General features: G+C 45.5%; 1 protein-coding gene across 3 annotated transcripts in view; it reads right to left on the bottom strand.

Annotated features, from left to right (window-relative positions):
• Positions 1 to 2,978: 2,978 nt before the first annotated feature.
• cracr2b (calcium release activated channel regulator 2B) overlaps positions 2,979 to 25,994 on the bottom strand; it is a 35,911-nt gene continuing 12,895 nt past the window's right edge. For all 3 annotated transcript variants that reach the window (XM_029751910.1, XM_029751909.1, XM_029751908.1), the window contains 11 exons: positions 21,565 to 21,752; positions 21,070 to 21,141; positions 20,798 to 20,852; positions 18,630 to 18,709; positions 18,310 to 18,439; positions 17,984 to 18,116; positions 15,573 to 15,654; positions 11,731 to 11,845; positions 7,231 to 7,338; positions 5,156 to 5,232; positions 2,979 to 3,083 (listed from right to left, as the gene is read on the bottom strand). In XM_029751910.1, coding sequence (XP_029607770.1) covers positions 2,987 to 3,083; positions 5,156 to 5,232; positions 7,231 to 7,338; positions 11,731 to 11,845; positions 15,573 to 15,654; positions 17,984 to 18,116; positions 18,310 to 18,439; positions 18,630 to 18,709; positions 20,798 to 20,852; positions 21,070 to 21,141; positions 21,565 to 21,752 — 1,137 coding nt within the window. In that variant the 3' untranslated portion in view covers positions 2,979 to 2,986. The remainder of the gene's footprint in view (positions 3,084 to 5,155; positions 5,233 to 7,230; positions 7,339 to 11,730; positions 11,846 to 15,572; positions 15,655 to 17,983; positions 18,117 to 18,309; positions 18,440 to 18,629; positions 18,710 to 20,797; positions 20,853 to 21,069; positions 21,142 to 21,564; positions 21,753 to 25,994) is intronic.

Below are 25,994 nucleotides of genomic sequence, written 5' to 3'. Positions count from 1 at the left end.
GTAAGACAAGCAGCAGGACAGCGCGAGAGGTAAGACAAGCAGACGCAGAGGTAAGACAAGCAGACGGCAGAGAGGTAAAACAAGCAGACGGCAGAGAGGTAAGACAAGCAGACGGCAGAGAGGTAAGACAAGCAGACGGCAGAGAGGTAAGACAAGCAGACGGCAGAGAGGTAAGACAAGCAGACGGCCGAGAGGTAAGACAAGCAGACGGCCGAGAGGTAAGACAAGCAGACAGCCGAGAGGTAAGACAAGCAGACGGCAGAGAGGTAAGACAAGCAGACGGCCGAGAGGTAAGACAAGCAGACGGCCGAGAGGTAAGACAAGCAGACAGCCGAGAGGTAAGACAAGCAGACGGCAGAGAGGTAAGACAAGCAGACGGCCGAGAGGTAAGACAAGCAGACGGCCGAGAGGTAAGACAAGCAGACGGCAGAGAGGTAAGACAAGCAGACGGCAGAGAGGTAAGACAAGCAGACGGCAGAGAGGTAAGACAAGCAGACGGCCGAGAGGTAAGACAAGCAGACGGCAGAGAGGTGAGGAGGAACAGACAGATCACAGGCTAAGAAAAGACCAGGCTGTTACCACCACCACCAGGCTGTTACCACCACCACCAGGCTGTTACCACCACCACCAAGCTGTTACCACCACCACCAGACTGTTACCACCACCACCAAGCTGTTACCACCAGCACCAGGCTGTTACCACCACCACCAGGCTGTTACCACCACCACCAAGCTGTTACCACCACCACCAGACTGTTACCACCACCACCAAGCTGTTACCACCAGCACCAGGCTGTTACCACCACCACCAGGCTGTTACCACCACCACCAGACTGTTACCACCACCACCAAGCTGTTACCACCACCACCAGGCTGTTACCACCACCACCAGACTGTTACCACCACCACCAGGCTGTTACCACCACCACCAGGCTGTTACCACCAGCAGGCTGTTACCACCACCACCAGGCTGTTACCACCACCACCAGGCTGTTACCACCAGGCTGTTACCACCACCACCAGGCTGTTACCACCACCACCAGGCTGTTACCACCTGCACCAGGCTGTTACCACCACCACCAGGCTGTTACCACCACCACCAGGCTGTTACCACCACCACCAGGCTGTTACCACCACCACCAGGCTGTTACCACCACCAGGCTGTTACTAGCAGGCTAGTGTACTTGACTTTTTGGTCAATAGTTGCCAAGCACTAAAATAATAAAGGACACAGAGGCTGAAGGGAAGAAATTTGATGCAGAAGTACAGAGGACGTACAGTCACTTACCAATAACTGTCTTTATTAGTATCACACAACAACAATATTTACATAGACAATGTTGTAGCAGTGTATAGAATACATTACAGTAAGCATATTTACATAGACAACATTGTAGCAAGTCTATATAATATATTTACAGTAAACATATTTACATAGACACAGTTGTAGCAGTCTATAGAATACATTACAGTAAACATATTTACATAGACAACATTGTAGAATATATAATATATTTACAGTAAACATATTTACATAGACAACGTTGTAGCAGTCTATAGAATACATTTACATTAAACATATTTACATAGACAACATTGTAGAATATATAATATATTTACAGTAAACATATTTACATAGACAACATTGTAGAATATATCATATATTTACAGTAAACATATTTACATAGACAATGTTGTAGCAGTCTATATAATATATTTACAGTAAACTTCATCAGAACTGTTGATGTATTTACTGTATATGTCTAACAGTGTTTTATAGGCCCACATACACCTGTAAAATACACAGTGAAGGGTATTTTAAAGTGCTTAAGTTAATGGTATCGTACCCTAATCTCACTGTTCACTCTCGCATATACATGTTGCTAGATCAGCTTTGGACCGTGGATGAGTCCCTACTGTTTCCTGTCCATAGAAGTAGATAGAGGACTCTGGATGGATTAGAAGCCATTTTAGCATGGGCATTGTCATTGAGGGCTTTCGCCATTTTAAAGTAGTCACTTGGGTGGGGAGTTCTATGGGTTGGGAGCGATCAGTCAATGATCAGAGCATTGCCTTCTTCTTCAAAGTGGGTTACCTATAATTTTTAAATAGCTTTACGTTATATTACTGCCATCTATTGGCCACAATAAATGAATGCATTTTCCCCCAATAAAATAAATGGTTCAAAACTTCAGCACTGCAGGCAGCGCTAAATCACCAATATTACACTGGACAAAAATATAAAAACGCAACATGCAACAATTTCAACAATTTTACTGAATCATCATCTGATTCATGTTCATCAGCTGTCCGGGTGGCTGGTCTCAGACGATCCCACACGTGAAAAAGACAGATGTGGAGGTCCTGGGCTGGCGTGGTTACAAGTAGTTTGTGATTGTGAGGCCAGATGGACGTACTGCCAAATTTTCTAAAATGACATTGGAGTCGGTTTATGGTAGATAAATGAACATTTAATACTCCGGCAACAGCTCTGGTGGACATTTCTGCATGCTCCCTCACAACTTGAGACATCTATGGCATTGTGTTGTGTGACAAAACTGCACATTTTGGAGAGGCCTTTTATTGTCCCCAGCACAATGTGCACCTGTGTAATGATCATGCATTTTAATCAGCTTCTTGTTATATCACACCTGTTAGGTGGATGGATTATCTTGGCTAAAGGAGAAATGCTCGCTAACAGGGATGTAAACAAATTTGTGCACAACATTTCAGAGAAATAAGCTTTTTGTGCATATGGAACATTTCTGGGATCTTTTTCAGCTCATGAAACATGGGACCAAGACATTACATGTTGTGTTTATATTTTTGTTCAGTATAGCTTAACGCTTTTTGTAAACACAAAATAAGAAGAAAATTGACCACTTTAAAAATGGAGAAAGTCCTCAATGGCACTGCCCATGATGTCACAACAGCCATTATGACACAGATACAAAGATAAACCCTCTTTCTAGCTCTATGTTCCTGTCCTACTTGCAGCAGCTCTTCCTGTTGTCTCTGTTGGAGTGGTCAGCTGACAGATGGAGAGTCTCCTCACATTGCTGATCCTGCTGGGCCGATAACAACCTATGGAGAGAAGAAAATATAATAGAGATGTTTCGGTAAAGATATCTTTTCGCTAAAAGGATCACAGACTGACGCTTTTAAAGTGATACTGGGTTTTGAGCGAGACTATAATCAGAAAGGTCAATGTATACCTGTGGAGTAAACACTGTCTTGCAGCGGAGCGGACAAGATGACTTTTGCTGTCACCACCATAGAGATAGATAGAGGACTTATCTTTGTGTCTGCGCCATTGTGGCTTCTGTGCCAGCATGAGCAGCGCCATTGAGGCTAGCTCCATTTTAAAGCAGCGCATTTTCTAATTATTTTGTGTTTGAAAAAAAAGCAAAAAGATAACATTGGTGATTTATCGCCGCCTGCAGTGCTGGAATCCTGAACCAAACGTTGTGTGTAATTCATTTATTGTGGCAAGATGGCTGTGATATAGCTTAAAGCCATTTATCAAGAAAGTAAAAACACGTGTTATGAATCTGGGTGTCAAGTAAAGTGACTTTAGTATAATGTAGGTCTATGAGGGGGTGCAGTGAGGTGATGTCCTACATACCACACCAGCTGTAATGATGTCCTACATACCACTCCAGCTGTAATGATGTCCTACAGTACATACCACACCAGCTGTAATGATGCCCTACATACCATGCCAGCTGTAATGATGTCCTACATACCACACCAGCTGTAATGATGTCCTACATACCACGCCAGCTGTAATGATGCCCTACATACCACGCCAGCTGTAATGATGTCCTACATACCATGCCAGCTGTAATGATGTCCTACAGTACATACCACTCCAGCTGTAATGATGTCCTACATACCACTCCAGCTGTAATGATGTCCTACATACCACTCCAGCTGTAATGATGTCCTACATACCACTCCAGCTGTAATGATGTCCTACATACCACGCCAGCTGTAACGATGTCCTATACATACCACGCCAGCTGTAATGATGTCCTACAGTACATACCACGGCAGCTGTAATGATGTCCTACATACCACGCCAGCTGTAACGATGTCCTACATACCACTCCAGCTGTAACGATGTCCTACATACCACACCAGCTGTAATGATGTCCTACATACCACTCCAGCTGTAATGATGTCCTACATACCACTCCAGCTGTAACGATGTCCTACAGTACATACCACTCCAGCTGTAATGATGTCCTACATACCACACCAGCTGTAATGATGTCCTACAGTACATACCACTCCAGCTGTAATGATGTCCTACATACCACGCCAGCTGTAATGATGTCCTACATACCACTCCAGCTGTAATGATGTCCTACATACCACACAAGCTGTAATGATGTCCTACAGTACATACCACTCCAGCTGTAATGATGTCTTACATACCACACCAGCTGTAATGATGTCCTACATACCACGCCAGCTGTAATGATGTCCTACATACCACTCCAGCTGTAATGATGTCCTACATACCACACCAGCTGTAATGATGTCCTACATACCACACCAGCTGTAATGATGTCCTACAGTACATACCACTCCAGCTGTAATGATGTCCTACATACCACTCCAGCTGTAATGATGTCCTACATACCACGCCAGCTGTAATGATGTCCTACATACCACTCCAGCTGTAATGATGTCCTACATACCACACCAGCTGTAATGATGTCCTACAGTACATACCACTCCAGCTGTAATGATGTCTTACATACCACACCAGCTGTAATGATGTCCTACATACCACGCCAGCTGTAATGATGTCCTACATACCACACCAGCTGTAATGATGTCCTACAGTACATACCACTCCAGCTGTAATGATGTCCTACAGTACATACCACTCCAGCTGTAATGATGTCCTACATACCACTCCAGCTGTAATGATATCCTACATACCACACCAGCTGTAATGATGTCCTACATACCACGCCAGCTGTAATGATGTCCTACATACCACTCCAGCTATAATGATGTCCTACATACCACGCCAGCTGTAATGATGTCCTACATACCACTCCAGCTGTAATGATGTCCTACATACCACGCCAGCTGTAATGATGTCCTACATACCACGCCAGCTGTAATGATGTCCTACATACCACGCCAGCTGTGTCATCAGTTCCTCTATGTTGTATCCACTCCTTGCACTACACTCATAGAACACTGCATTGTCCTGCTGTAGAGAAAACACAACAGGACACAACATCACCACACGCCACACTACAGGACACACACTGTTAGACATTTCAACAGACATGTTTAGACTGAACTATGTGACATTACTAAACATAGAAGTAAATAGTAGTTGCACCGTACACTAAACTAAACAAAGTACACCGTACACTAAACTAAACATAAAGTACACCGTACACTAAACTAAACAAAGTACACCGTACACTAAACTAAACATAGAGTACATAGTAGTACACAGTAGTTATAGTAGTACACAGTAAACTAAACTAAATACAGAAGTACACAGTAGTTATAGTAGTACACAGTAAACTAAACAAAATATAGAAGTACATAGTAGTTATAGTAGCACACATAGTAAACTAAACTGAATATAGATGTGCAATAGTAGTTACATTGTAGTAAACTAGTAGTAAACCAATCTAAATAATAAAAGTCCTGTCACTGTCAATTGCATTTATTTTCAGCAAATTTAACATGTGTAAATATTTGTATGAACATCACAAGATTCAACAACTGAGACATAAACTGAACAAGTTCCACAGACATGTGACTAACATAAATGGAATAATGTCCCTGAACAAAGGGGGGGGTCAAAATCAAAAGTAACAGTCAGTATCTGGTGTGGCCACCAGCTGCATTAAGTACTGCAGTGCATCTCCTCCTCATGGACTGCACCAGATTTGACAGTTCTTGCTGTGAGATGTTACCCCACTCTTCCACCAAGGCACCTGCAAGTTCCCGGACATTTCTGGGGGGAATGGCCCTAGCCCTCACCCTCCGATCCAACAGGTCCCAGACGTGCTCAATGGGATTGAGATCCGGGCTCTTCGCTGGCCATGGCAGAACATTGACATTCCTGTCTTGCAGGAAATCATGCACAGAATGAGCAGTATGGCTGGTGGCATTGTCATGGTGGAGGGTCATGTCAGGATGAGCCTGTAGGAAGGGTACCACAGGAGGGAGGAGGATGTCTTCCTTGTGTAACGCACAGCGTTGAGATTGCCAGCAATGACAATAAGCTCAGTCCGATGATGCTGTGACACACCGCCCCAGACCATGACGGACCCTCCACCTCCAAATCGATCCCGCTCCAGAGTACAGGCCTCGGTGAAACACTCATTCCTTCGAGGATAAACGCAAATCCGACCATCACCCCTTGTGAGACGAAACCGCGACTCGTCAGTGAAGAGCACTTTTTGCCAGTTCTGTCTGATCCAGTGACGGTGGGTTTGTGCCCCTAGGCAACGTTGTTGCCGATGATGTCTGGTGAGGACCTGGCTTACAATAGGCCTACAAGTCCAGCCTCTCTCAGCCTATTGCGGACAGTCTGAGCACTGATGTAGGGATTGTGCGTTCCTGGTGTAACTCGGGCAGTTGTTGTTGCCATCCTGTACCTGTCCCGCAGGTATGATGTTCGGATGTACTGATCCTGTGCAGGTGTTGTTACACATGGTATGCCACTGGGAGGATGATCAGCTGTCCGTCCTGTCTCTCTGTAGCGCTGTCTTAGGCGTCTCACAGTACGGACATTGCAATTTATTGTCCTGGCCACATCTGCAGTCCTCATGCCTCCTTGCAGCATACCTAAGGCACATTCACGCAGATGAGCAGGGACCCTGGGCATCTTTCTTTTGGTATTTTTCAGAGTCAATAGAAAGGCCTCTTTAGTGTCCTAAGTTTTCATAACTGTGACCTTAATTGCCTACCATCTGTAAGCTGTTAGTGTCTTAAATGACCGTTCCACAGGTGCATGTTCATTAATTGTGTATGGTTCATTGAACCAGCAATTGGAAACAGTGTTTAAACCCTTTACAATGAAGATCTGTGAAGTTATTTAGATTTTTACAAATTATCTTTGAAAGACAGGGTCCTGAAAAAAGGACGTTTCTTTTTTTGCTGAGTTTAGATGTACCAAGTAGTAAAAACAACCTCAGCCATTAGAAGTCCTGAAGACTCAACAGTCATCAGAATATAATCTTACCTCAGCCAATCGCTGTCCCTCTCTGGTGGTAACCTCCCTCTTCTGAGCTTCTGATAAGTCCGTTTTGTTTCCCAGCAACATCAGGACCGCCCCCTCAGACATCCTTTCCTAGTACAGAAGAGGAGCAGGTTACTATCAGACATATTATATAATTAACAGGTTACTATCATAGACATATTATATAATTAACAGGTTACTATCATATACATATTATATAATTAACAGGTTACTATCAGACATATTATATAATTAACAGGTTACTATCATAGACATATTATGTAATTAACAGGTTACTATCATTGTCAAGGTTGTCGCTGGTAAAGGAGGACCAATATGCAGCAGGACTGTGTATGCTCATCTTGACATTTATTTAAACTATAATCAAGTGAACACCAGAACAACAAACAAACAAACAAAACGAACTTATGATCAACGAACAGTCTTGAAAGGCTCACTCACGCTTAACAAGAAACAATCTCCCACCAAACCTACACCAAACAATTACCCATATATAGGACTCTCAATAAGAGGCAACGAGGAAGCACCTGCCTCCAATTGAGAGTCCCAAACCCCAATCAACCTAACATAGAAATACATTAACCAGACTACACATAGAACACATAAACCATAAACCAAAAACCCGGAAATAATAAATCAAACGCCCTTCTACCAAAACACCACCCCGAACCACATAAAACAAATACCCTCTGTCACGTCCTGACCAAACTACAATACTAATTAACCTTTATACTGGCCAGGACGTGACAGTACCCCCCCTAAAGGTGCTAACCCCGGAAGCACCTCAAGAATAACAAAAACCCCAAACAACAACAACAACAAAAATCCCCCTAAACTAAAGGGAGGGAAGGGAGGGGGGCTGCCGTCACCGACGGCACTTGTGCTACACCCCCCCTCCCCAACCCACCTATGCAGGTTGTGGTTCAGGCTCTGGCCTATTGTCCTCCAGAGTGCCGACCGACCCGATCAGCCTCGGACCGTAGGCAGACTCCCCCTGCTCTGGATCATGGGCAGACCTCCTCCTCTCCACCCTGTATGCAGACTCATCAATTAAACCGTTAATTACTTTAAGTTCTGAAATGTCAGGCTTACTCAGTTTAGGGTTGCTGCTAGACTCCCTTGATTTTTGGTCATCAGCAGACTCTGGGCAGATGGGCCACTCTGGCTGATCCTGGCCGACGGGCCGCTCTGGCTGATCCTGGCAGTCGGGCCGCTCTGGCTGATCCTGGCAGTCGGGCCGCTCTGGCTGATCCTGGCAGTCGGGCCGCTCTGGCTGATCCTGGCAGTCGGGCCGCTCTGGCATCTCCGGGCAGTCGGGCCGCTCTGGCATCTCCGGGCAGTCGGGCCGCTCTGGCATCTCCGGGCAGTCGGGCCGCTCTGGCATCTCCGGGCAGTCGGGCGGCTCTGGCGACTCCTGACTGACGGGCGGCTCTGGCGACTCCTGACTGGCGGGCGGCTCTGGCGACTCCTGACTGGCGGGCGGCTCTGGCGACTCCTGACTGGCGGGCGGCTCTGGCGACTCCTGACTGGCGGGCGGCTCTGGCGACTCCTGACTGGCGGGCGGCTCTGGCGACTCCTGACTGGCGGGCGGCTTTGGCGACTCCTGACTGGCGGGCGGCTCTGGCGACTCCTGACTGACGGGCGGCTCTGGCGACTCCTGACTGACGGGCGGCTCTGGCGACTCCTGACTGACGGGCGGCTCTGGCGACTCCTGACTGACGGGCGGCTCTGGCGACTCCTGACTGACGGGCGGCTCTGGCGACTCCTGACTGACGGGCGGCTCTGGCGACTCCTGACTGACGGGCGGCTCTGGCGACTCCTGACTGACGGGCGGCTCTGGCGACTCCTGACTGACGGGCGGCTCTGGCGACTCCTGACTGACGGGCGGCTCTGGCGACTCCTGACTGACGGGCGGCTCTGGCGACTCCTGACTGACGGGCAGCTCTGGCGACTCCTGACTGACGGGCCGCTCTGGCGACTCCTGACTGAAGGGCAGCTCTGGCGACTCCTGACTGACGGGCAGCTCTGGCGACTCCTGACTGATGGGCAGCTCTGGCGACTTCTGACTGATCCGACGCACTGGATGCCTGGTGCGTGGTGCTGGTACTGGGGTTATCAGCCTGGGAACACGCACCTCCAGGCTAGTGCGGGGAGCGGGAACAGGACGAGTCGGACTGGCCTGACGCACTTGAAACCTGATGCGTGGTGCTGGTACTCGACGTGCCAGACTGGGAACACGCACCTCCAGGCTAGTGCGGGGAGCGGGAACAGGACGAGTCGGACTGGGCTGACGCACTTGAAACCTGATGCGTGGTGCTGGTACTCGACGTGCCAGACTGGGAACACGCACCTCTAGGCTAGTGCGTGGAGCGGGAACAGGATATATAGGACCTTGGAGGCTTACTGGCGGTCTCGAGCTTAAACCTGGCATCGCCCTTTCTGGCTGAATGCCCACTACCCCTTGGTAAATGCGGGGCGCTGGTATAGCGCGTACTGGCCTAAACACACTTGGCCTCGCCATAACACCCATTACCCCGAAGCATAAGACCTGTCCATTATCTGGCTTCCGAGAAACAGTCCGGGGATTTGGCCTGGGGCTCCAAACTTGCCCCGCCAATCTACCCATATGCCCCCCCAAAAAAAATTATTGGGGCTGCCTCTCGGGTTTAATCACCAGTCGTGTTCCTCGGTAGCATTCCCGGTCTTTGCTCCATTTCTTCCATGGGCCCTCTCCGGCCATAACTTGCTCCCATGTCCATTTCTCCCGTTTGTCCAATTCAAATTCCCTCTGCTCCTTCCAGTCCACCTGTTGCTCCTTCCTCTGCTGCTTGGTCCTTTTGTGGTGGGAGATTTTGTCACAGTTGTCGCTGGTAAAGGAGGACCAATATGCAGCAGGACTGTGTATGCTCATCTTGACGTTTATTTAAACTATAATCAAGTGAACACCAGAACAACAAACAAACAAACAAAACGAACTTATGATCAACGAACAGTCTTGAAAGGCTCACTCACGCTAAACAAGAAACAATCTCCCACCAAACCTACACCAAACAATTACCCATATATAGGACTCTCAATCAGAGGTAACGAGGAAGCACCTGCCTCCAATTGAGAGTCCCAAACCCCAATCAACCTAACATAGAAATACATTAACCAGACTACACATAGAACACATAAACATAGACCATAAACCAAAAACCCGGAAATAATAAATCAAACGCCCTTCTACCAAAACACCACCCCGAACCACATAAAACAAATACCCTCTGCCACGTCCTGACCAAACTACAATACTAATTAACCTTTATACTGGCCAGGACGTGACAATCATAGACATATTATGTAATTAACAGGTTACTATCATAGACATATTATATAATTAACAGGTTACTATCATAGACATATTATATAATTAACAGGTTACTATCATAGACATATTATGTAATTAACAGGTTACTATCATAGACATATTATGTAATTAACAGGTTACTATCATAGACATATTATATAATTAACAGGTTACTATCATAGACATATTATATAATTAACAGGTTACTATCAGACATATTATGTAATTAACAGGTTACTATCATAGACATATTATATAATTAACAGGTTACTATCAGAGACATATTATATAATTAACAGGTTACTATCATAGACATATTATATAATTAACAGGTTACTATCAGACATATTATGTAATTAACAGGTTACTATCATAGACATATTATATAATTAATAGGTTACTATCAGACATATTATGTAATTGCTTACTCTACTCTGACTTCATTAAATATCAAACTGAAAAACAACTTAAATATCTTACACTATAGTAAAGCATTCATTCACCTGCATAAATGCCATAAATGCCAAAAGGACATGTCATACAGTTTGTAGATATTGCCCAACAACCTGTCACATGATGGGGTTGTATGCAAATTCATATTGCCCAACAACATGTCACATGATGGGGTTGTACGCAAATTCATATTGCCCAACAACATGTCACATGATGGGGTTGTATGCAAATTCATATTAGCCAACAACATGTCACATGATGGGGTTGTATGCAAATTCATATTAGCCAACAACATGTCACATGATGGGGTTGTATGCAAATTCATATTGCCCAACAACATGTCACATGATGGGGTTGTACGCAAATTCATATTGCCCAACAACATGTCACATGATGGGGTTGTATGCAAATTCATATTAGCCAACAACATGTCACATGATGGGGTTGTACGCAAATTCATATTGCCCAACAACATGTCACATGATGGGGTTGTATGCAAATTCATATTAGCCAACAACATGTCACATGATGGGGTTGTATGCAAATTCATATTGCCCAACAACATGTCACATGATGGGGTTGTATGCAAATTCATATTACCCAACAACCTGTCACATCATGGGGTTGTATGCAAGATACTTCAATAATTTATTCGCCCCTTCACCTGTCCATTCACTCACCTGCACAAGGTCCATCCACTCTCTGACCGCGGAGAAGGAGGCGGAGTCAGTGATGTCATACATGGTGAGGATTCCATCAGCCTTGCGATAGTACTGCTGGGTAATGCTGCGGAACCTTGGACATGAAGAAAAGAGACAGGACAAAATTACTACGCACACACAACACACACACACACACACACACACACACCAGTGGCGGTTGGTGCCGTTTAAGATGAGGGAGGATTAGTATTTTCCATGAGCATGGCCTTATTTCTATTACAGCATATTGGATGACTGTCATTTATATTCCACTAACCCAGTTCAATGTAACATCCGATAGGTTTAGTCTACTACATTATACTCTAATTTTCCTGTACCCATCATGAGGTTGCTACAACTTAGACAACAAATGAAAGTTTACAACATAGGTGCACAGACCGAGAGACATATTAGTAATCAAGGTGACAGACATTGACACATTCAATACCTCCTTGCACACTCTTGCCTGCATCTAGCTGATCTAGGGTGTAATCAATAGTCCAACAGTTGCAAACAAGAGTTTCTATTGGACAAATTCAGGTATGTTTATCCCCGTTTCGTTCCGTTTGAGAAATGTTCTTCAACAGAATCGGCGGAATGAATACACCCCTGATCACACGCAAACAAAGTTCACTTTTATAGCAGCCACATACAAACAGCATGATCCCTTTAATCATTATACAATTACTTCTCGCATCTACTCGCTCTCCTCCTCTCACCTTTTCCCCCTCGCTTGTGGACTTCAGTGCACAAACACATCAGCAGGCGTAAAAACCCTTTCCAAGCCAAACCTTCATACCATAACTGCTAACACACAGCCTACGTCATCGCCACCATATTAGCTAAAGTAACGTCATTGTCACCATAGATAATAGAACTACCGCATTGGTAAACCCGCTACAATCATGCAGTACAGTCAGTAAGCAGTTTAGCAGTTACACTGGCGGGCCCCGGTGGCAATAAATTAGTAAAACCAAAACCTTACCTTCATTTGGAAGAGTTCCAGTGTTGGATAGTCATAGCCAGCTAGCTAACAAATCAAATCATTTTTTATTTGTCACATGCAGATGTTAATGCGAGTGTAGCGAAATGCTTGTGCTTCTAGTTCCGACAATGCAGTAATATCTAACAAGTAATCTAACAATTCCCCAACAGCTACCTAATACACACAAGTGTAAAGGAGTGAATGAGAATATGTACATATAAGTATATGGATGAGTGATGGCCGAGCGACATAGGCAAGGTGCAGTAGATAGTATAAAATATGGTATATACACATGTGATATGAGTAATGTAAGATATGTAAACATTATTAAAGTGGCATTATTTAAAGTGACTAGCGATACATTTATTAAAGTGGTCAGTGATTGGGTCTCAATGTAGGCAGCAGCCTCTCTGAGTTAGTGATGGCTGTTTAACAGTCTGATGGCCTTGAGATAGAAGCTGTTTTTCAGTCTCTCGGTCCCAGCTTTGATGCACCTATACTGACCTCGCCTTCTGGATGATAGCGGGGTGAACAGGCAGTGGCTCGGGTGGTTGTTGTCCTTGATGATCTTTTTGGCCTTCCTGTGACATCGTGTGGTGTAGGTGTCTTAGAGGGCAGGTAGTCTGACCCGGGTAAATGCGTTGTACAGACCTCACTACCCTCTGGAGAGCCTTGCGGTTGAGGGCGATGCAGTTGCCGTACCAGGCTGTGATACAGCCGGACAGGATGCTCTCGATTGTGCATCTGTAAAAGTTTGTCAGGGTTTTGGTGACAAGCCAAATTTCTTCAGCCTCCTGAGGTTGAAGAGGTGCTGTTGCGCCTTCTTCACCACGCTGTCTGTGTGGGTGGACCATTTCAGTTTGTCTGTGATGTGTACGCAGAGGAACTACTGTCCCGTCGATGTGGATGGGGGGGTGCTCCCTCTGCTGTTTCCTGAAGTCCACAATCATCTCCTTTGTTTTGTTGACGTTGAGTGAGAGGTAATTTTTCTGACACCACACTCCGAGGGCCCTCACCTCCTCCCTGTAGGCCGTCTCGCCGTTGTTGGTGATCAGGCCCATCACTGTTGTGTCGTCTGCAAACATGATGATTGAGTTGGAGGCATGCATGGCCACGCAGTTGTAGGTGAACATTTTACATTTACATTTAAGTCATTTAGCAGACGCTCTTATCCAGAGCGACTTACAGTAGTGAATGCATACATTTCATAGAATTCTTTTCCTGTGCTGGCCCCCCGTGGGAATCGAACCCACAACCCCTGGTGTTGCAAACACCATGATCTACCAACTGAGCTACAGGGTGTACAGGAGAGGGCTGAGCACACACCCTTGTGGGGCCCCAGTGTTGAAGATCAACGAAGTGGAGATGTTGTTTCCTACCTTCACCACCTGGGGGTGGCCCGTCAGAAAGTCCAGGTCCCAGTTGCACAGGGAGGGGTTGAGACCCAGGGCCTCCAGCATGATGATGAGCTTGGAGGGTACTATGTTGTTGAAAAATTAGCTGTAGTCAATGAACAGCATTCTTACATAGGTATTCCTCTTGTCCAGATGGGTTAGGGCAGTGTGCAGTGTGATTGCGATTGTGTCATCTGTGGACCTGTTGGGGCGGTATGCAAACTGAAGGGGGTCTAGGCTGGCCGGTAAGGTGGCGGTGATGTGATCCTTGACTAGTCTCTCAAAGCACTTCATGATGACAGAAGTGAGTGCTACGGGGCGGTAGTCATTTAGTTCAGTTATCTTCAGTTATCTTTGCCTTCTTGGGAACAGGAACAATGGTAGCCATCTTGAAGCATGTGGGGACAACAGACTGGGATATGGAGTGATTGAATATGTCCGTAAACACACCAGCCAGCTGGTCTGCGCATGCTCTGAGGAATGCAGCTAGGGATGCCGTCCGGGCCAGCAGCTTTGCGAGGGTTAACACGTTTAAATGTCTTACTCACGTCGGCCACGGAGAAGGAGGGGGGGGCACAGTCTTTATTAGCAAGCAGCGACGGTTGCACTGTATTATTCTCAAAGCAGGGAAAGAAGGTGTTTAGTTTGTCTGGAAGCGTGACGTCGGTGTCTGTGACGTGGCTGTTTTTCTTTTTGTAGTCCATGATTTCCTGTAGACCCTGCCACATACGTCCCGTGTCTGAGCCGTTGAATTGCGACTCGACATAGCATCCCTCTCTGTTTGAGTCAGGTGTTTGAGTAGGCTAAACTAGCTTGCTGCATTCGCTAGCTAAGTAAGTAAAAGTGAAAAAGATATACGCAATAAAATATAGCTAGCTCTCGCTCTCTCAGTTATGAAGAAATTAATTTGTTCAAAGCCGTTTAACTATTGTCTTTCTCTTTGAGTCAACTACTCACCACATTTTATACACTGCAGTTCTAGCTAGCTGTAGCTTATGCTTTCAGTACTAGAATCATTCTCTGATCCTTTGATTGGGTGAATAACATGTCAGTTCATGCTGCAAGAGTTCTGATAGGCTGGAGGACGTCCTCCGGAAGTTGTCATAATTACTGTGTAAGTCTATGGAAGGGGGTGAGCCTCCTAGGTTTTGTATTGAAGTCAATGTACCCAGAGGAAGACGGAAGCTAGTTGTCCTCCGGCTACACCATGGTGCTGTTGAGGCTACTGTAGACCTTCATTGCAAACCAGTATGTTTTAATCAATTATTTGGAGATGTGAATATATTTACTATAGTTGTATCTAAAAAGGATAACTTTTTGTTTCACCAAATTTATTTTTCTGTAATTCACTGAGGAGGATGGTCCTCCCCTTCCACTGACTGACACACACACACACACACACACACACACACACACACACACACACACACACACACACTAACCTCTCCTGTCCTGCAGTATCCCAGAGCTGAAGAGCGATGGTGGTGGAGCCCAGTGTCACAGCACGCATCTGGAAGTCTACACCTGCAGTTAACACACAGACCATTATAAACACAGACCATTATACACACAGACCTTTATACACACAGACCATTATACACACAGACCATTATACACACACAGGCCATTATACACACTCAGACCATTATACACACACAGACCATTATATACAGACCATTATACACACAGACCATTATATATACACAGACCATTATATACACACACAGACCATTATACACACACACAGACCATTATACACACAGACCTTTATACACACAGACCTTTATACACACAGACCATTATATATACTCAGACCATTATATACACAGACCATTATACACACAGACCATTATACACACAGACCATTATACACACAGACCACTACATAATCATCTCCACAATCCATTAAATAAATACACTAAGGTGACACTTCAACACAATGTTCTGCCTCATTGCTGAAGAATAAACAAAAAGGTTGTGTCTGAAATGACAATCCCTATTCCCCATGTAGTCCACTACCTCCCCATGTAGTCCACTACCTCCCATATTCCCCATGTAGTCCACTACCTCCCCTATTCCCCATGTAGTCCACTACCTCCTCTATTCCCCATGTAGTCCACTCCCTCCCCTATTCCCCATGTAGTCCACTACCACCCCATGTAGTCCACTATCTCCCCATGCAGTCCACTACCTCCTCTATTCCCCATATAGTCCACTACCTCCTCTATTCCCCATGTAGCCCACTACCTCCTCTATTCCCCATGTATGCCACTACCTCCTCTATTCCCCATGTAGTCCACTACCTCCCCATGTAGTCCACTACCTCCTCTATTCCCCATGTAGTCCACTACCTCCCCTATTCTCCATGTAGTCTACTACTTCCCCTATTCCCCATGTAGTCCAATACCTCCCCATGTAGTCCACTACCTCCCTATTCCCCATGTAGTCCACCACCTCCCTATTCCCCATGTAGCCCACTACCTCCTCTATTCCCCATGTAGTCCACTACCTCCTATATTCCCCATGTAGTCCACTACCTCCCCATGTAGTCCACTACCTCCTATATTCCCCATGTAGTCCACTACCTCCCCATGTAGTCCACTACCTCCTATATTCCCCATGTAGTCCACTACCTCCCCATGTAGTCCACTACCTCCTCTATTCCCCATGTAGTCCACTACCTCCTCTATTTCCCATGTAGTCCACTACCTCCTCTATTCCCCATGTAGTCCACTACCTCCCCTATTCCCCATGTAGTCCACCACCTCCCTATTCCCTATGTAGTCCACTCCCTCCCCTATTCCCCATGTAGTCCACTCCCTCCCCTATTCCCCATGTAGTCCATTACCTCCCCTATTCCCCATGTAGTCCACTCCCTCCCCTATTCCCCATGTAGTCCATTACCTCCCCTATTCCCCATGTAGTCCATTACCTCCCCTATTCCCCATGTAGTCCACTCCCTCCCCTATTCCCCATGTAGTCCACTCCCTCCCCTATTCCCCATGTAGTCCATTACCTCCCCTATTCCCCATGTAGTCCACTCCCTCCCCTATTCCCCATGTAGTCCATTACCTCCCCTATTCCCCATGTAGTCCATTACCTCCCCTATTCCCCATGTAGTCCACTCCCTCCCCTATTCCCCATGTAGTCCATTACCTCCCCTATTCCCCATGTAGTCCATTACCTCCCCTATTCCCCATGTAGTCCACCACCTCCCCTATTCCCCATGTAGTCCATTACCTCCCCTATTCCCCATGTAGTCCACCACCTCCCCTATTCCCCATGTAGTCCACTACCTCCCCTATTCCCCATGTAGTCCACCACCTCCCCTATTCCCCATGTAGTCCACTCCCTCCCTATTCCCCATGTAGTCCAATACCTCCCTTTTCCCCACGTAGTCCATTACCTCTAAAATGTTATAGGCTTTAAATTCCCGGATGTCGTAATCATTCCAGCTTTTCATCTAGTACAGTTCGCTGCATGATACTGAGGAAGTGAATCGTCTTTGACAACAGCTGATAATCGGCTGAGGGGGACGTGCTGTACCAAAATGAAGGAATGGCGGGAACAACACATTCTCAGTATTGGTGAGTCTAGTATGTTGATATGTGTTGCTTACTGCATACATCATTACTAAAGAATATGTAGTAAGCAAGACAGATTTTGGACATGGCCACTCTCTTACCCACAGTTGTATCCAGTGTGTTATTGGGTCTAACTATCTTACCCACAGTAGTACCCAGTGTGTTATTAGGTCTAACTCTCTTACCCACAGTAGTATCCAGTGTGTTATTGGGTCTAACTCTCTTACCCACAGTAGTACGCAGTGTGTTATTGGGTCTAACTCTCTTACCCACAGTAGTACCCAGTGTGTTGGGGAAGTGTCCATTGCAGTAGTGGTGGATGAAGGAGCTTTTGCCCACTCCCGAGTTCCCCAAAAACACCACTTTGAATACCCTCTGAGGGTTGGTGCTGGTCAGTCTGGCCTGTAGAGGAAGGAGCAGATGGGGGTATGGGACGTTATTCAGTTGGTCTGTCTAAATTCCCAGTCAAAATGTAAGTATGTCCCAGACCTTCCATCATGATTTTACAGAATGCAAATGTCCTCTGACTTATATTTGCATATCTCTCTCTCTCTCTCTCACTGAAAGGTGATTCCACTTGAAGAGTCCACAGTACCTGTATCGCTTCAGTCCATCCAATATCATCACAGCTGTGTTCTCTGAATGCCTGGCTTCTCTTGGATGAGTTAGATGGTATCCCACCTGAAGCCAGCTCCAGCTCTGATTGGCTGAATGAGCTCAGCTGTCTTAGTAAATCAACGGGACAGAACATTAGTTACTTCCTTAGGTCAATTATACTTATATATTTAGTTACTATAACTTCTCTAACTTTAGTTACTATAACTGTTACTTCCATTTTAAAACGTTATTAAAATAGACAAACGCTGCAGCCTGCATAGCATACGGTTTAGTGGCTGAATCATGGATCAAACCAACCTTTCGATTGGCTTGTCTTGCAGTATGTAGTTCCCTATCACTGAGCCTTTCTTCCGCGGAGGCTTCCTGACATTAGGAGGCTACGTGACGGCAGAGAAACCAGAATGAAAAACCAAAATGGATAAAGGTGTTGTTTAGTATAGGACGTTTATTTCGGCACCAAAACGGTGATTAACAACATTTATGTGGTCAATAAGACGTGAAAATATCAACACATGAACATGTTTACAAAATAGATAACAGGTAAATACACAGATATTTCATTTTATGGAGTTCGCAAGTACATTTTTAATTTGCTTAAAAGCATTGTGTAAAAGTGCAACAACTACCGTCAAACTCAGCTTACTAAACTCTAGTTAAATAATCGTCTGGTCATTATCGCATGTTTCAAATGAAATCATACTGCTAGATTACAATGAGGTTTAGGGTCATTTCTTTTTTGCACTAGGAAAATGTCCCCCCTCCCCAGTGTAGTTGTTTATTCTACAATATTGTACTTTGTACTGTACACGCTGGATTGCTAAAAAAACTTCCTGCGTTTTCAATACTTTGTTCCTTTTATTAAAATTAGAAACAACAAAAACATCTGATCGAGAAAGATGAAAGTGCTACCTTGGAATCTACAGACCATTAATGATACAGTATTATATGGGATGAATATTTCTCACCTTCAAAATAACATTGTTCAAAAACACTCAAAACTCAAATTTCTTTTTTTTTTCAATAGAATGCCGTTTACTTCAGAAAACAGCGATTCCCTTTGCGTTGAAACAGCAGACTTAAAGTACCAGCGCAATTGTTCTGTTCCTTCACCACACAACATTAACATTCATTACAGTATGATTAGGCCCAGAAGTTTTTCCCTTACAATGTAACATAATCTGACCAGGGAAGATATCCAGACCTTGTTTTGCTCACAGACTCTCTCAAAACATACCCCAAAAAACAATGACTCTGAAATATCATCAGTTACAAATATTACCCAGTACTAGAGATGGCTTCTATAAACCATAGGTATGGGTAGTAGGGGTAGTAGGGTTAGTAGGGGTAGTAGGGTTAGTAGGGGCGTGTCCAGGGAGAACTAGCATGGTTCAGTAGGGGTAGTAGGGGTAGTAGGGGTAGTAGGGGTAGTAGGGCGTGTCCAGGGGGAACTAGCATGGTTCAGTAGGGGTAGTAGGGGCGTGTCCAGGGAGAACTAGCATGGTTCAGTAGGGGTAGTAGGGGTAGTAGGGGCGTGTCCAGGGGGAACTAGCATGGTTCAGTAGGGGTAGTAGGGGCAGTAGGGGTAGTAGGGGTAGTAGGGGCGTGTCCAGGGGGAACTAGCATGGTTCAGTAGGGGTAGTAGGGGCAGTAGGGGTAGTAGGGGCAGTAGGGGTAGTAGGGGCAGTAGGGGTAGTAGGGGCGTGTCCAGGGGGAACTAGCATGGTTCAGTAGGGGTAGTAGGGGCAGTAGGGGTAGTAGGGGTAGTAGGGGCGTGTCCAGGGGGAACTAGCATGGTTCAGTAGGGGTAGTAGGGGCAGTAGGGGCAGTAGGGGCAGTAGGGGCAGTAGGGGCAGTAGGGGCAGTAGGGTCAGTAGGGGCAGTAGGGGTAGTAGGGGCGTGTCCAGGGGGAACTAGCATGGTTCAGTAGGGGTAGTAGGGGCGTGTCCAGGGAGAACTAGCATGGTTCAGTAGGGGTAGTAGGGGCAGTAGGGGCGTGTCCAGGGAGAACTAGCATGGTTCAGTAGGGGTAGTAGGGGTAGTAGGGGTAGTAGGGGCAGTAGGGGCGTGTCCAGGGGGGAACTAGCATGGTTCAGTAGGGGTAGTAGGGGCAGTAGGGGTAGTAGGGGTAGTAGGGGCAGTAGGGGCAGTAGGGGCGTGTCCAGGGGGAACTAGCATGGTTCAGTAGGGGTAGTAGGGGCAGTAGGGGCAGTAGGGGTAGTAGGGGCAGTAGGGTAAGTAGGGGTAGTAGGGGCAGTAGGGGTGTGTCCAGGGGGAACTAGCATGGTTCAGTAGGGGTAGTAGGGGCGTGTCCAGGGAGAACTAGCATGGTTCAGTAGTGGTAGTAGGGGCGTATCCAGGGGGTGGAGCCCCGTATAGTGACAGTGTGTGTGGGGGAGTGGTGATGGAGGAACAGACTGGTGGAGAAGAGGGGAGACGAGGAGAGCGCGTCGGTGACTAACACTGACCCTCTTCTGGGACTGATGTGTGTCTTTCTCATCTCTCAGACGTTTGTTCATATCCCTGAGAGGATAAACAAATCAGAAATAAATTACTTCAAACATATAGTAACGCGTACGGTAAGCACTTCATAAACAACAACGAATGTGATTTGCTCTCCAATAAACAAACTGGTGACAGGCAGGCAGACAGGCAGGCAGACCACAGGCAGGCAGACGGGCAAACAGACAGACAGACACAGGCGGAGGCAGACAGACAGACGATAGGCAGGCAGACAGACCTCAGTAACTCCAACTGCCTCTGCAGACTGTCTTTTTCTTTCTGCATGTTCTTGGAGACCTTGAGCACAGTCCTAGAGAGACACACAGGTGTCCTATGACAATCTCAATGCAAAGGGTGTGTGTTCAATTCCCACAACGATCACATACACATACAAAAAATATATTTTCAAGAGTACTGTGTCAACAACACAAATATAACATTTTTCAGAGAATATGGCAAAGCATGTAGGAGTTAGCCATCCCCTCTCCCTCCCTATCTAATCCGTCTGTTATCCCTCTTCCCCACTCTCTACTTCTCCCTCCCCCTCCCTCCCATCTCAGCTCCCTCCCTCCCTGCTCCCTCTCCCTCTTCTCCCTCTTCTCCCTCCCTCCCTGCTCCCTCTCTCTGCTCCCTCCCTCCATACCTCTCTCTGCTCCCTCCCTCCCCCTACCCTCTCTGATCCCTCTCTCCCTGCTCCACCTCTCCCTCCCTGCTCCCTCTCCCCTCCCCCTACCTCTCTCTGCTCCTCTCCTCCTGGGCAGTGTTAGACTGTAGGAACTTTAATTGTTTCAGGGCTTTCTGTAGCTCTTCTCTGCTGGTCTCTAGCTGCTCCTGGAGCTGTATGTTCAGGCTGTGGAGCTTCTGATTCTGGACCCTGATGTCTGTCTGCTCACAGCCCAGCGCCTGGATACGAGACTCCAGCTGGGGGGGACAAGTCATTTTTACAACAATTGTTGACAGACAGATTATTTCACTGTATCCCAATTCCAGTGGATCAGAAGTTTACATACAGTCAACTTAGTGTGCCTTTAAACAGCTTGGAAAATTTCAGAAAATGATGTCATGGCATTAGAAGTTTCTGATAGGCTAATTGACATCATTTGACATCATAATTGACATCATTTGAGTCAATTGGAGGTGTACCTGTGGATGTATTTCAAGGCCTACCTTCAAACTCAGTGCCTCTTCGCTTGACATCATGGGAAAATCAAATCAGCCAAGACCTCAGAAAAAAAATTGTAGACCTCCACAAGTCTGGTTCATCTTTGGGAGCAATTTCTAAACGCCTGAAGGTACCACGTTCATCTGTACAAACAATAGTACGCAAGTATAAACACCATGGGACCACACAGCCATCATACCGCTCAGGAAGGAAACGCATTCTGTCTCCTAGAGATGAACGTACTTTGGTGCGAAAAGTGCAAATCAATCCCAGAACAACAGCAAAGGATCTTGTGAAGATGCTGGAGGAAACAGGTACAAACGTATCTATATCCACAGTAAAACAAGTCCTATATCAACATAACCTGAAAGGCCGCTCAGCAAGGAAGAAGCCGCTGCTCCAAAACCCCAATAAAAAAGCCAGACTACGGTTCGCAACTGCACATGGGGACAAAGATCGTACTTTTTGGAGAAATGTCCTCTGGTCTGATGAAACAAAAATAGAACTGTTTGGCCATAATGACCATCGTTATGTTTGGAGGAAAAATGGGGAGGCTTGCAAGCCGAAGAACACCATCCAACCGTGAAGCACGGGGATGGCAGCATCATGTTGTGGGTGTGCTTTGCTGCAGGAAGGACTGGTACACGTCACAAAATAGATGGCATCATGAGAAAGAAAAATTATGTCAATATATTGAAGCAACATCTCAAGACATCAGTCAGGAAGTTAAAGCTTGGTCGCAAATGGGTCTTCCAAATGGACAATGACCCCAAGCATACTTCCAAAGTTGTGGCAAAATGGCTTAAGGACAACAAAGTCAAGGTATTGGAGTGGCCATCACAAAGCCCTGACCTCAATCCTATAGAAAATTTGTGGGCCGAACTGAAAAAGCATGTGTGAGCAAGGAGGCCTACAAACCCGACTCAGTTACACCAGCTCTGTCAGGAGGAATGGACCAAAATTCACCCAACTTATTGTGGGAAGCTTGTGGAAGGCTACCCGAAACGTTTGACCCAAGTTAAACAATTTAAAGGCAATGCTACCAAATACTAATTGAGTGTATGTAAACTTCTGACCCACTGGGAATGTGATGAAAGAAATAAAAGCTGGAATAAATCATTCTCTCTACTATTATTCTGACATTTCACATTCTTAAAATAAAGTGTTGATCCTAACTGACCTAAAACTGGGTATTTTTACTCTGATTAAAATGTCAGGATTTGTGAAAAACTGAGTTTAAATGTATTTGGCTCAGGTGTATGTCAACTTCCGACTTCAACTGTATATATAACAACAATACATTACCAAACAAACTCTTTAATCCCAACCCTCAGCCCATCCCACCTATCACCATAGACCGCCCTTGTTTGGTTTCCATTTGACAAATATTTTTCAATTGTGCTGTGATATTTTACAAATAATTCTATATTATCCAGATTGTGAGCTAAAGATGAAAACCTTTCCTACGACTATTATTATATTATTTATTGACTGACTATGGCTTTCCAGATCGCCCAACACTGCTATTTGTAAGATTAATTTTAATATTATATTTGATTATTTAGTTAATATGATATTAGAAAAGTGTTTATTTTCAGTATTTTATGGGTTTAGTTTCTGTAGCTAACTTAGCTGGCTAGCTACTTCGGTAGCTACTGGCCGGCTAGCTAGCTGAGACCGAGGTTCTGGGTTTTCTCGGGAGTTTCTAGGGAATTTTTTCCTAGCCACCGTGCTTCTACACCTGCATTGCTTGCTGTTTGTGGTTTTAGGCTGGGTTTCTGTATAAGCACTTTGTGACATCAGCGGATGTAAGAAGGGCTTTATAAATACATTTGATTTGATGAGAGAACGTTTTTCTGAAGCAAATCTTTTCTGACAGTGACATTTCTATTTTGTTTATTATGGATCCCCATTAGTTCCTGCCAAGGCAGCGGCTACTTTTCCTAGGGTCCAGCAAAATTGAGACTGTTATACAATTTTTAAAAACATTACAATGTACAGTGCCCTCAGGCCCCTACTCCACCACTACCACATATCTACAGTACAACATTCGTGTGTGTGTATAGTGCTTATGTTATCGTGTGTGTGTGTGTGCGTGTGCGTGTGTGTGTGCGTGCGTGCGTGTGCGTGTGCCTGTGTTGCTTCACAATCCCCGCTGTTCCATAAGGTGTATTTTTATCAGTTTTTTTAATCTGATTCTGCTGTTTGCATCAGTTACCTGATGTGGAATAGAGTTCCATGTAGTCATGGCTCAATGAGGTACTGTGCGCCTCCCATAGTCTGTTCTGGACTTGGGGGACTGTGAAGAGACCTCTGGTGGCATGTCTTGCGGGGTATGCATGGGTGTCCGAGCTGTGTGCCAGTAGTTCAGACAGACAGCTTGGTGCGTTAAACATGTCAATACCTCTCATAAATACAAGTAGTGATGAAGTCAATCTCTCCTCCACGTTGAGCCAGGAGAGATTGACATGCATATTATTAATATTAGCCCTCTGTGTACATCCAAGGACCAGCCCTGCTGTCCTGTTCTGAGCCAGCCGTGCTGTCCTGTTCTGAGCCAGCCGTGCTGTCCTGTTCTGAGCCAGCCGTGCTGTCCTGTTCTGAGCCAGCCGTGCTGTCCTGTTCTGAGCCAGCCGTGCTGTCCTGTTCTGAGCCAGCCGTGCTGTCCTGTTCTGAGCCAACCGTGCTGTCCTGTTCTGAGCCAACCGTGCTGTCCTGTTCTGAGCCAACCGTGCTGTCCTGTTCTGAGCCAACCGTGCTGTCCTGTTCTGAGCCAACCATGCTGTCCTGTTCTGAGCCAGCCGTGCTGCCCTGTTCTGAGCCAGCCGTGCTGCCCTGTTCTGAGCCAGCCGTGCTGTCCTGTTCTGAGCCAGCCGTGCTGTCCTGTTCTGAGCCAACCATGCTGTCCTGTTCTGAGCCAATTGTAATTTTCCTAACTCCCTCTTTGTAGCACCTGACCACACGACTGAACAGTAGTCCAGGTGAGACAAAACTAGGGCCTGTAGGAAATAGCTGAACTTTATTATGACTAGATATTTAACCCTGTTTAAAATGGCCGATGTTGAAGCGGTGGAACAGACTGACAAAATTAATCATAGAGGTCTTACAAATCGGTTATATTCTAAAAGGTAAACATGCTTGGACCATGTCTGTTATTTCCATATATGTTTTGTATTATTTTAAAAAGGGGGCGTTAATAATTTGGCTAAATTATTTATTTTCGTACTTTTTACCCCCAATTTCGTGGTATCCGATTGGTAGTTACAGTCTTGTCCCAGTGCGGACTCGGGAACGGCGAAGGTCGAAAAATACATAGGCATTAAGTTATGGGTTTTCAAATGTTATGAAATCTAAAAATCTCACATTAGCTGGTAGAAATTACGACATAAAACTAAATCATAGAGGTCTTATAACATACTCCATTCTACAGGTCATTTTCTGGCTCATGTCTTTTTATATTCATATAGCCTAGGTGCTATGTAGCGTCTCATCTGTCATGTTTGGAGTTGTGTCGCTCTGTTAACGCAGACTTGAATTTTGCTTTACAGTTGAGTTGCCCTGGTCGTGTCAGTCAACAGTAACCTCTACCTTGCTACATTGCAGATTTAGCAGAGGAGAAGGGCCAATGATTTAATTATATACACACACACTAGATCAAATCAAATTGTATTGGTCACACACACATACTTAAATCAAATCAAAGTTTATGTGTCACGTGCGCCGAATACAACAGAAATGCTTACTTACAGGCTCTAACCAATAGCGTAATTAAAAAACTTTTTTTTTTAAACACACTTAGCAGAAATGCATGTATTAATGTCTACATTTGTTTTTGCCACATTTATTCTATTGCATACTTTTAAATTATATTATGTGAGCTAAACAATGACAAAAAATCCTTAAAGTGTAATTTTTCATTGGAGTTGTAATGTTACTGTCCCCACTTAAATACAGTTCATTTTGGCCTCGAAACTCCATTCATTCCTATCGAGGACTGGTCC

Source organism: Salmo trutta, chromosome 4 (genome assembly GCF_901001165.1).
Source record: "Salmo trutta chromosome 4, fSalTru1.1, whole genome shotgun sequence".
Lineage (NCBI taxonomy): Eukaryota > Metazoa > Chordata > Actinopteri > Salmoniformes > Salmonidae > Salmo > Salmo trutta.
The sequence above is the reverse complement of the archived record's forward strand: the minus strand, read 5'-3'. Positions and strand labels throughout refer to the sequence as shown.